This window comes from Schistosoma mansoni, assembly GCF_000237925.1.
Source record: "Schistosoma mansoni, WGS project CABG00000000 data, chromosome 1 unplaced supercontig 0071, strain Puerto Rico, whole genome shotgun sequence".
Taxonomy (NCBI): Eukaryota; Metazoa; Platyhelminthes; class Trematoda; order Strigeidida; family Schistosomatidae; genus Schistosoma; species Schistosoma mansoni.
Window position 1 is genome coordinate 712,503 of NW_017385989.1, and position 12,456 is coordinate 724,958.

At 36.9% G+C, this 12,456-nt stretch overlaps 1 protein-coding gene across 1 annotated transcript in view; it reads left to right on the forward strand.

Annotated features, from left to right (window-relative positions):
* The window catches only part of Smp_139220 (hypothetical protein), a gene marked incomplete at its 5' end in the record, with an annotated part of 58,977 nt that overhangs the window by 24,195 nt on the left and 22,326 nt on the right, over positions 1–12,456 (forward strand). Inside the window, 2 exons of the mRNA XM_018791823.1 lie at positions 8,170–8,412; positions 10,673–10,741. Coding sequence (XP_018645046.1) covers positions 8,170–8,412; positions 10,673–10,741 — 312 coding nt within the window. The remainder of the gene's footprint in view (positions 1–8,169; positions 8,413–10,672; positions 10,742–12,456) is intronic.

Consider the following 12,456-nt stretch of genomic DNA (forward strand, 5'->3'; position numbering starts at 1 on the left):
TATTAATTTTATAGTTGAATTAATGAGTCCATTGAAGCTAGACCACTATGAAAACCTGGAAGCACTGGATGACCGTTTCGTCCTAATGTAGGACTCTTCAGCAGTGCGCATCCACGATCCTGTCTGTTGTGATATAGTTACTCACTGAAGACAATGGTGGACAGTTGCGCAATTTTATGGGTTGGTTGAAGTTAGACAGTAATATCTTTGAATGCCGGCCAGCTTAGTGGTATAGAGGTTAAGCGTTCGCGCGCGAGACTGATAGGTCCTGGGTTCGAATACAGTGAGGTGAGATCGTGGATGCACACTGTTGAGGAGTTCCACAGTAGGACGAAACGGTCGTTCAGTACTTCCAGGTTTTCCTGGTGGTCTAGCTTCAATTGACTCATGAATTCAACTAAATTATTATTTCTACTGTGAATCAATAAACATTGTAATTTCTCTTAAATAACTTGAATCCATTTACTATAAGTGGGTTTTGTTTAGATTTGGGAAACAGTATACAAAAATACCTTAAGTATAGTATCGACAGATGTTAACCTGTGTAAATATTTATATGATAGTGAAGTTAAATAAGTTTTACCAATTTCTCTATCATTCGTTAACCTTAAGGTTAAGTAGTAACAGCATTGAAACAGTACCATACACAGGACACAAGTGATGAGTTATTGAGGCCAGAATTGAATATTCTAGGATAGTAACATCAATTATTAATGGAAACAAAATAACTGCCTACACTTTAAAAATCTTATTGTATTCAGTTATACAAACAAATGGAAGATTGATGATGAAGATTTGTGTATCGCATATAATGCATAATGTAATCGAAAAGTACCCGAAAATATACAACATCAACTTGTACACTGACCACCAATATAGGTAGCCAATAATTTTCAAAGATATGGAGTCGAAAGATTACCATCAGAGTTATCAGACAGTTTTTTCCTGAGAGCGAATGGAGCTCAACAACTGTCAAGTAACTTCAAAGTGAGGATCTTCAATATGAACGTCAAGACAGTTCTACTGTACGGAGCTGAAACATGGAGAACTACTACAAGTACAAGTATTTATAAACAGTTGTTTACGCAAGATACTCAACATTCACTGGCCGGATACTATCAGCAACAGCGTTTTATAAGAGAGAACAAACCAGCTTTTAGCTGAAGAGGAAATTAGGAAAAGACGTTGGAAGTGGATGGGAAATACGTTAAGGAAATCACCAATGTCCATTACGAGGCAATCCCTAACTTGGGATGGTGAAGGGAAGCGGAAAAGAGGAAGGCCAAAGAACACATTACGTCGGGAGGTTGAAGCGGATAAAAATGATGAATAACAACTGGAAAGAACTGGAAAGGATTGCCGAGGGCAGAGTTGGATGGAGAATGCTGGTGAGCGGCCTATGCTCCTCGACGAGGGGTAACAGTCGCAAGTAAGTAAGTAAGTAAGGATGGATCTCAAATACTTGATGGTTTTCATATGTAAAAAGCTATGATTGAGAGAATTCATGAACCAAAACAGAGTTCATTCAGAAAGTTATCACGGAAATGAAGAAGGTCAATGATATTTCAAGTTGAGGTACAAATTGTCCTACTCTTGATTACAATTCATGCTGTTACATGATTGGAACAACCTTATGGGACAATCTTTTCTGTTGTTAAACCAATTAGCAGAAATCAATGTATTTCTCACTTCATTGCGTCTTTATATTGTTTAAAAATACACATAAAGGGTGATATTTCTGGCAATTGACAATTCTTCACAATCATATGTCAGGTTTTGTCTTTTTATAATCTACAGCTCAATAAGATATGAGTTTCTCAGGCTACTCATCATGTTTGTTGTTGATTCGTGCATAATCAGCACGAATTTGTTCTAGCCACGTTATAACATCTTAGTTTTATAGACAACTGTCAAGAAATCGCAAACGACAATCGTCCTGTAACTTGACAACTAAGTGTTATGTAGTTATTCACCGTACGAAGTCGAAAGTAACATGGTATTCGATTCATTTTCATGGGGATACAATAGTCAACCACCTTTTAGACCCAAAATGATGATATTATCTTCAAAGGAATTCACACTTTATATCACTTTTACGTCAAATGTGATTGTAAATGCTGATATTTAATGATTTAATGGGGGCATTAGTATATTTAATTCCTAACTGGATAAAATGTATGCTAGATTAGTTCACGTTATGCGATTAGATGATAGACAACGCTTAGTCCTACTGGGGATAAAATGAATGCTTCACAATTGATTGATTACTGGGTGGTGATCAATGTCATGCGTGTCAAGTCCTTCTTAGTGCTGATCGATCACCACCCAGTGATCAATCAATTGTGATTACATCTCAGTCCTACAGGAGGTGGGTCACGGCCCGAGTAGCTCAGTGGTAACTTCTCTGACTGTGAAGCTGAGTGGCACGGGATCGAATCCATTAGGGAGCACCAGTTCCCTCAAGATTACAGGTACACCTTGCTGACGAGTGCCAAGTAGCACGAAACCCGGGTCCAGGGTTTCCTGTTGACCACCTCCAACCACCATCTTAAAATGAATGCTTAGATATTATCAATCTTATAACCAGTTGTGAATTAGAGACTCATTCGAAAAATCACAACCTATTATAATGCAATTCCATATCATCTAAGGAACTCGAAGAAAAGAAAATCATCTAATAATCAATCTCAGTTTTACCGTTAACTATCAACAAACTTAGATTTTGTATAGTTGAGATCATAAGTCAATTAAAGCTAAACCACCTTGGAAAACCTGGAAGCACTGGACAGCCGTTTCGTTCTATTATGAGACTCCTCAACAGTGCGCATTCACGATCCCGCCTCTCGAGATTCGAACCTAGATTTTTTCTAAAGTCTTATGCCTAAAGAAACGAAATAAAGAAACTTCTATATCTTTTTTCTAAAAGACTTTTTATATAAACCGTATTATTTGACATTCTAAGTTTGAATGTTACATTACCTCTTCACTTCCCCCCTCCCCCCCACACACACTTCCCTTCGATCACTGATAAACTAATTACAATAGATCATCATCATCATGATGATTCGATAAGCTTGATAAATTTAACTTCTATATGTATGTATATATCGACTAGTTATAAATGATTGATTACTTTTCTTTAAGGCCAATAAATGGGATATAATTCTGATTGGTTCATTTTAATAATATGAACTTAAAATCCCTAGGTTACTTTTTAATATTTTGATTAGTAAACGATAATCAGGGGAAAGGCAGAAATAGGGGGTTAGAGATTGAAATATTGGTAATATCTAAGCTATTTCATTTTCTACTCAACCATACAACCATAAATATAGATAGATGAACAGAGTTTTGTTTTTTTTAATTTAAAGTAATCCTATATTGATTTTTTTTGGGGGTTTCTGTTAATCGTTAAAAGGATAACTGAAGAAAGAGGATGAGAAATGAAAATAATTTGAACTGATTTCTTTTGATAAAAAAAATCTCGCGAGGCGAGGTCGTGGATGCGCACTGTTGAGGAGTCCCATAATAGAACGAAACAGTCGTCCAGTGCTTCCAGGTTTTCCCTGGTGGTCTAGCTTCGATGAACTCACGCTTTCAACTATGAAAATACTAAATCTTCAGAAAAACCTCTTCTGATAATAAAAAAAACTATTTTTTAGAATGCGCACTGCTGAGGAGTCCCACAATAGGACGAAATGGTTGTCCAGTGCTTTCGGGTTTTCCATTATGGTCTAGATTCAATCGGCTCATGATCTCAAGTATATAAAAAAAATTACTAAACGCTTCACAAAAACCCCTTCTGATATTTTTAGAATGTTATATTTATTTATCTGAATACATAAATATTGGTACAAAGGGGTACCAGATATATATGCGCCACACAAATCTCATTTGATTTGTTTGAGGGCTGTGATACTAACCGGGTGCCCAAGCCAAAGCAGTTCCTTTCTTAGGGGCCACACCCGGAGCCTTTGACCTAAAGGTTTAATCCACAAGGCAGTGGAGCATCGTAAGGACATGCAGTCCCATGCTTCATACGCCATTTGTTCCTTCAGGATACTGGAGCCCATGTGCACCATTAGTTTGGAACCAGGGTTTTCCAACTCCCCTAAGTGGACTCGCCGTGTCCAACAACCCGTTTAAAGCGTTGAACATTCGCTTTTCATGCTCTCAATTCCGTAAACAACATCCCACCACGAGAAGGTAGTGGGAAGAACTTCCCTGTTAGAGGCTATATACGCGTGGCCATATGAGAGCATTTGTAGAAGGAGATTTCACTCTTCCCACTCTCATCCGTACCAGGGCATTTGGGGGCGGAATGTTATATGATATATTATGACTTTGAATTAATCAATAAGAATTTCTAATCCCTATCAAAGCTAATTTCTTATTTCTTTTGAATATTATTAGTTAAAATTGTTCAATGTTAGATGGTTGAAAGTATTCGGTAGGTGGCAGCACCTCTTAGATCTAGGTATCATTGTAGCTGTCTAAATTTAGGAAACGGGTACTAGGTAAGGATGGCAAATCGATTGATGAAGTAGTGAAACTTCATCAGTTGAGATAGCTGGGACACGTGTTACGTATGCCCAACTACCGACTGCCCCGACGTGCAATATTTTATGGTGTAGGAGTAGGTTGGAAGAAAGCTAGGGGCGGCCAGACCATAACGTGGCACAAATCCATGAAGTCACTGACAAGTGGACTGAGCCATGCTGGTAGGTGTAGACTACCTGGTTGGGATTCACGAAATGATAGCAACCGATGGTTAGAGACCTTGAATGACATGGCTCGAAATCGTTTGTAATGGTATAGGTGCATCCACTCTTTGTGTTCTACCAAATTCTAATCTTCTGAATTCTTCATGTCCCTATCCTTTTTCTCTTCCCAAATTTATTTCGTTGGATTATACTCCTTCAATAACATCTTTAAACCCTAATCTTTTCGACTACTGCTTATACTCTTACTACTTCTACCACCATGGGATTTGAATCGACAACTGTATCTCTGTGTTAATGTGGTATGGCAACTCGAACTGATGTATGTACGTACGAAGTTCTACGTTGTGACTGACTGAATCACTTGTTTTTTATTGATTTTTAATGATTCACTCCAGAACTTTGATGAATTTCATTGATGCGAATCGCTGAAGGTGTACTTTATCAATGAAATCCATTGTTAAATATTTATTTGGTCAGTAATGATGTATTACTAGGATAGTATTTAGTTTCCCTTTATTTATTGAATTATACTTTAAGTATATGTTAGAAGTGATGTTAGCATATTTATGGAATATCTATTAGAGTTAAATGGGCTGTTAATCGCCAACTTTCATATAACATTATCGACTTAATTCGCGTAAGAAAATAACAGAGTCAGTCAGCATTAAGAAAAATGAAGCGGGGAAGCAAACTGGATAAGGCAAATATGTCAACTCTAGTTGATAAAGCGTGAATCAATATTTGTAGCCAGACAGAAATAAGCTAAAGACGTGTGATGAATAGGGTAAGCTATGGACACACATACGTCCATTTAAAAACAGTCAAGTTTGTAAGGGGATAGTTAACAAAGTCGAAATGTGACTCAAGAAGCTAGAATAACCCATATGGGTTTGGTATAGTACTAATCACTACATGATTTAATCAGAAGAGCACTACATATATTTCCCTCCATTAACTTGAAAACAACAAGATCATTACTACGTATTGATGGATTTCCTACTCATATTAAGGATGCCTTACGTAAAAGCATGGATTATTAAGTGATATCATATTTTGATTTCAATGTTATTAGTAGTCTACTGACTGGCAAGTAGAATATATTCAATAAACCACGTACTTGAATATCACGAAGAGGGATTTGATCACTAGCGTTTACCACTAGACTGTTTATCATTTCATAGTGGGTTGTGCATCCAACGATTCTCAAGATATGAAGATGTGATTTCAAAATCGATTTGCTAAATATAATGCAGTGCTTTCATTAATCTCAGCCCAATACTTCATCAAATTTCCAAAGTAGAATACAACGATTATTGGTCTAGAAAATATTATCCTCTACAATGTTCACTATGAATTTTCATAGTTGAAAGCGTGAGTCAATTGAAGCTAGACCACCATGGAAAACCTGGAAATACTGGACGACGGTTTCGTCCTATTGTGGGACTCCTCAACAGTGCTCATCCACGATCCCGCCTCGCGAGATTCCAACCCAGGACCTATCAGTCTCACGCGCGAGCGCTTAACCGATAGACCACTGAGCTGGACGGCATCCAACGGTGTTAATGTCTAACTTCAACTGATACACGAAGTCGAGCAACCGTTCACCAATTGTCTTCAGTGAGTTGATATCTCACAATAGACGTGGTTTGAACTCCACTAATCACTGTTTCTCACTAGAATTCCTGGATTTACCTCTCGAAGTCAGTCACTAGTGAGCATATGATTATTATTATTATCAGAAGGGGTTTTGTGGAGATTGAGAATCAGTCGGTTATCAACATTTCCAAATTACTCTGTATTTTGCATTACATCAATTTTTGTACTAACGGGGTAGAAAAGCATATATATTTGCAATTTTTTGTTAAAAGCTTAGAAACTGAGTGAGATTGATGAGTTCCAGATAATTAAATTTATTTATTTGCTCTGAGGAAGTGGCTTAAATTAAGTCACGAAACGTCAGAAATACAATTTTTCTACTCAATGAAATATAACAAAACATATATTTATTATAGAGTTGAGATCATGAGTCAATTGAAGCTAGACATTAACACCGTTGGATACCGGCTCGGTGGTCTATCGATTAAGTGCTCTGGTGCGAGACTGGTAAGTGCTGGGTTCGAATCTCGCGAGTGCGAGATCGTGGATGCGCACTGCTGAGGAGTCCCATAATAGGAAAAAACAACCGTCCAGTGCTTCCAGGTTTTCCATGGTAGTCTAGTTTCAATTGACTCATGATCTCAACTTTATAAAATTACTAAAATCTCCACCAAACCCCTTCTGATATATTTATTAGTTCAATTAATGTTATAGTGTCGGTTACTATGTTAAGCCCATATAACTTATTCTGACTTCCGGATAAGTCAATTTATTCATTCTTCTTAAATCATATTTTGACCTTGTTAAGTACTCAATTACCAACCTTGACTATTTTAATGTAAGCGTATTTGTGTACATTTCTTATCGTACTCATCACACATCTGTAACTTATTTTCATTTGACTATAAATACCAATTAATGCTTGATTAAATTAAGTTGGCTCACACTCCTCCAATATGCTTCGCTCTTCCCTCTTTGTTTCGTCTCTTTGATTACCTGTTCAAATCAATAACGAGTGCATGAAATATACATATTCAGAATCCATTTTTGTATTTGACTTATTTGATTCCGTTCTATTCACTAACGCGGATTAAGTCGATAATGATATACGAGGATTGGCAACATGTATACTTCGATAACAATCATTCATATGATATAACTGGAGTCAAATATAGGGCCACTAAAATGTTGTAAATTTACTTATTAACTATGAAGTTAGATTTCACGTAAACTTTTTTCTGGAACAAACGTTTATCCTCTCTGGCTTAACCTATGCTAACATAATTCTAAGGGGTTCCATAGATTTGAAATAGTCAAACTAAATTGTGTTCGCGAGTATAGTTGAAATGTATAATTTATTAATTTTAATAGTTGAGATCATGAGTCAGTTGAAGCTAGACCATCATGGAAAACCTGGGAACACTGAAAGGCCGTTTCGTCCTATTATGGAACTCCTCGGCAGTGCGCATCCACGATCCCACCCCACGAGATTCAAATCCAGGACCTATCAGTGTCTCGCGTGAGCGCCTAACCTCTAGACCACTGGCCTGGCATCCAGCGTTGTTAATGTTTAACTCGAACCAATCCACGATATTGCACGATCGTCCACCATTATCTTCAGTGAGTAACTGCCTCACGCCAGACCTGGTTGAACTCCACTGGTTACTGCTTCTCACTAGAACTCCAGGAATTTTATCTTGAAGCTACTCTCACTCACTGAAGACAATATTGGATGGTGGCTCAATTCCGTGGATTTTTATAATCGTTAGAAATAAACAACATTCTTTTTTTCTTATTTGCTTATAGTTCAGTATTATCAAGCGTTTACATTTTATAATTTCCTTTTCAGGGTTATCCAGCTCCATTAATTGAATCAAAACTTCAAACAGCTTTAATGAATGATGAATCTGAATTACCAAGATTTTATTGTCGTTCATGTCCAATTGGTTGTTTCAATTGTAAATCTAATACATTATGTCGTGTACAATTAGATTATAATTTAATTAGAGCAATTCCATTAGCTTTTCAAACATTTTGTATTACTATATGTTTATTGTTTGGAATAGCTATGTTTAAATTACGTAGAGCCCGAGTAAGTTATCTTAGTATTATTTTATCTTTTTCCGTTTTACTGTTTAATCTCTTTTTATTTGTTTAATTTGATTGAAAAATCACACCATTGAAATAGATAAGGTGAATGAACTAACTGGTTAGCGTTTTTCTAGCGAGTTGGTTTTCTACAGTATGGGGTCCGGGATTGGGACCGGCAGTAGCCGCCGGCGGAGCTACAGGTGGGGTTCGACACTACGGTGTGCCTGAGAAGATAGTCAATATCATACGGAATTCCTATGATGGATTAAACTGCCAAATCGTTTATGGAGGACAACTCACCGACTCACTCGAGGTAAAGACCGGTGTTAGGCAAGGTTACTCACTCTCACCCTTTCTCTTTCTCCTGGTGATCGACTGGATCATGAAGACGACAACATCTGGAGGGAATCACAGGATACAGTGGACATCTAGGATGCAGCTGGACGATTTAGACTTCGCAGATTACCTGGCTCTTCTATCACACACGCAACAACAAATGCAGGAGAAGACGACCGGTGTAGCATTCGTCTCAGCAGCAGTAGGTCTCAATATAAACAAAGGGAAAAGCAAAACTCTCCTATACAATACAGTTTGCACCAATTGAATTACACGTGACGGAGAAGCTTTGGAGGATGTGAAAACCTTTGCATATCTGGGGAACATCATTGAGGAACACGGTGGATCTGATACAGATGTGAAGGCGTGGATCAGGAAAGCGAGAGCAGCATATTTACAACTGAAGAACATCTGGAACTCAAAACAATTGTCAACCAACACCAGGATCAGAATTTTCAATACGAATGTTAAGACAGTTCTACTGTATGGGGCCGAAACGTGGAAAAGCCATCATCCAGAAGATACAAGTGTTTATTAAAAAAACAGTTGTTTAAGCCAAATACTTCGGATATGTTGGTCAAACACTATCAGCAAGAAGCTACTGTGGGTGAGAACAGACGAGATTCCATCCAGCGGAGGAAGAAATCAGGAAGATTTGGTGGAAGTGGATGGAACACACATTGAGGAAGTCACCTAATTGTGTCACAAGACAAGCCCTCACATGGAATCCTGAAGGTCAAAGGAGAAGAGGAAGACGAAAGGCCACATTACGCCGAGAAATGGAGACAGATATGAGAAGAATGAGCGAAAATTGGATAGAACTAGAAAGGAAGCAGCAGGACAGAGTGTGTTGGAGAATGCTGGTCAGCGGCTTAGGCTCCATTGGGAGTAACAGGCGTAAGTAAGTAAGTAAGAATGAACTAACTACGATTAATGGCTAATATTTGATGAATCTTGAAGAAAATTTTACAAACCCTTTGTTTACTATATCTGCATGATTTATTGTATAAAGTTATTGAGTGATTACGAAAGAATAATGAACTAAAGCTAAATTTAAGCCAATTCTTTGAATTGTTAGCTTTATTCCTGAGTCAAATTAGTTAAACGACTCAATGAGAAAAAGAACCCTAGCTACTTGACTTCAGCCAGTGAATGTGTTAGGAGACTGGAAACTTTCAACAGTTTTCTACTTAAAATTGTGTATTTCAGTAGGAGATAATGCAATCTAATTATGTAACAGTCATAAATATGAACGTTTAGTGTTTTTTTAATGATAAGTCATATCAATGTTGATAAGAAATATTTGACTCAGAACAATGATTTAACTGAATTTACATTCAACCTTAGCTACGTGATGTTGTCTAGAAAGGCGCTATGAACCGTTCACGATCAAACTATTCAGCTTAAAGAAATCTAATTCATCAAATTAATCTTATTCTCCTACTGTCACTTCCAATCAATTTGATTGGTGGAAAAGTGTTTTTTTCTCTTAATTCAATACTCAAAACCTAACCGATCGTACTGTACTAAACGGGAACACAAGTAGGGGCAATCGAATGTATTTGAATACAAAATTACAATAAAATACTTCATTTGTAATATGTTCATCAATTGTTTCAGACTTCATTGTTCCTGCATTTCCACACCAATTGCTTTCTGTTCCCGTTCTTTCCTCCTCAGTCTTCTCAACTTTCTGCTGTCAGACATTCTATTCCTGAATAGGGTTATATACTACTTATGTCGACATAAGTAACACCCACCACAATACATACTACTGATATCTGTCGACATCAGTAGTACACATCATAGTACTGTGAGTCAGTATTCAAGTTAAACAAAGTTTTAGCTTACATTAATTCATGACACAAATATTTCTCATTTAATTCAATGTTTGACTATTTATCCATTGGCTATTTGATTTCTAGGTAATTAAAAGTGCTAACCTTGTACTTATGGAAATTATGCTTGTAGGCGCAATTCTTCTATATTCAACGGTAAGCTTCATTATTTATATAGTTACGTTATTCTATTCATATGATTATTGACTATGTACACATCGAAGAGTTTTGTAAAGTTTTATTCATATGGTAAGCAAAGATGGATAGTGGTTAGCAGTGTAATCCAGTACGCGCGCGTTTCTTCCTACTTTGGGACTCGTCAGCTGGATGTGCCTACATCTCAGAATTGATGTTCACTCTGAGATTCAAACCCAGTACCTTTCGCTTCAAACGCCATCTCATTGTCCACTCAGCTACTGAGTCCTAATAGCCACTAGCTTATGAAATGGGGTGAAGTTTAAATTCAACTTAGTATTGTTTGTTTGTTTGGATCTTCCCACTGATTTTTAGGACTGCAACTGGTCAATCTCTTATTGGCATATGTGCATACTGTGCGTATTGCCTTGATATAGCCTACATTTATTATTTATCAGGGTTGGTAAATAAAAGTTAGTATGAGAACGATAGTATTGTTCATAGGCGTGACTATAATTTATAAACGAACCAATCAGATTTACGATAACAGGTCTTAGATTTTGGTGCGAGATTCATTCACTCACTTGGCTAAATACCCTTTCGACATTATAGCTAATGTCAGTTCATAATGAAAACATTAAATTTGATTTCCAACCCTATGTATCCTGTTGTATAACCCTAATTTAGCCGTAGCATGTAAATGTACATTCGCAAGGTCTCTTTAGCATCGCTCAAAGGTCGTCCATGAATTATAGTCACAACAGTATTCAACCTTCAGTGATAAGAATAGAATATCTAGTGTCTTATTTTTAGTCCTCACAGCTTGCAGTGGAAGATGTTTGGAATATATACTCTTCTTCTGACTTTCAGTAGTTTCAAATTTATTGTGAATAATGAACCATCAAATGTCAATGACTTGATTTCGGTTTTTGAAAGTATCCTCCAGAATGGTCACTCTTAGATGAAAGGGGTAGGTACAACATATAGTTGTTATTATTTGAGGTTACCGTTCAATATACCGAAAGCTAGGGAAAGATCACCTTCGTTCATAATAAAACAGTGAAATAGGATTTCGACTTTCCAGTCTTTCTTCATAGGAGAAATCATTTTACCATTTTGGTTCTCATCCTTTCAATTCGTTGTAGCATATCTACTTCACGTTTAAAATATAATCTAGCTGGTTATATGAGTTGTTCCAAATTTTGTCTTTTATGTATTCAATTTCAAACTCAGAACCTGTTCTTATCCAGGTTCTGAAAGACTTCATTATTTGACTCGAAGAATCAGAGGTTGTTATGCGCCATTGCTTTGAAGTCAATTTTCGTTCTGAGGTCATAACTTACGGTGACTTCCAGACGTATTGAATCATTAGGCTTTGAGGAAAATATTGTATTAGTTATGCAATCCTGCTAATCACTACCGTCATGACCGATGGAACTGTCTTGCTCTGAAAGAACCTAATATAACCACTCGTGATTTTGCAAGGATACAATGAGCAATATATCTGATGAATATAAATTATAACTATGCCATATGTACACAAATAGTTTGAACTAATGGAAACTAGGCTCATTCCTAGTTGCCATGACGATTGTTAAAAGATGAACAATATTTACTTTCTAGGAGAAGTTAACCCCAGACTTCGTAGAAAAACACCATCGAATCAGTTGGTGAGTACAAATCGTTACCAGAAAAGATAAGACTATTCTAACGAAAATGGTTATATAACTCATGAA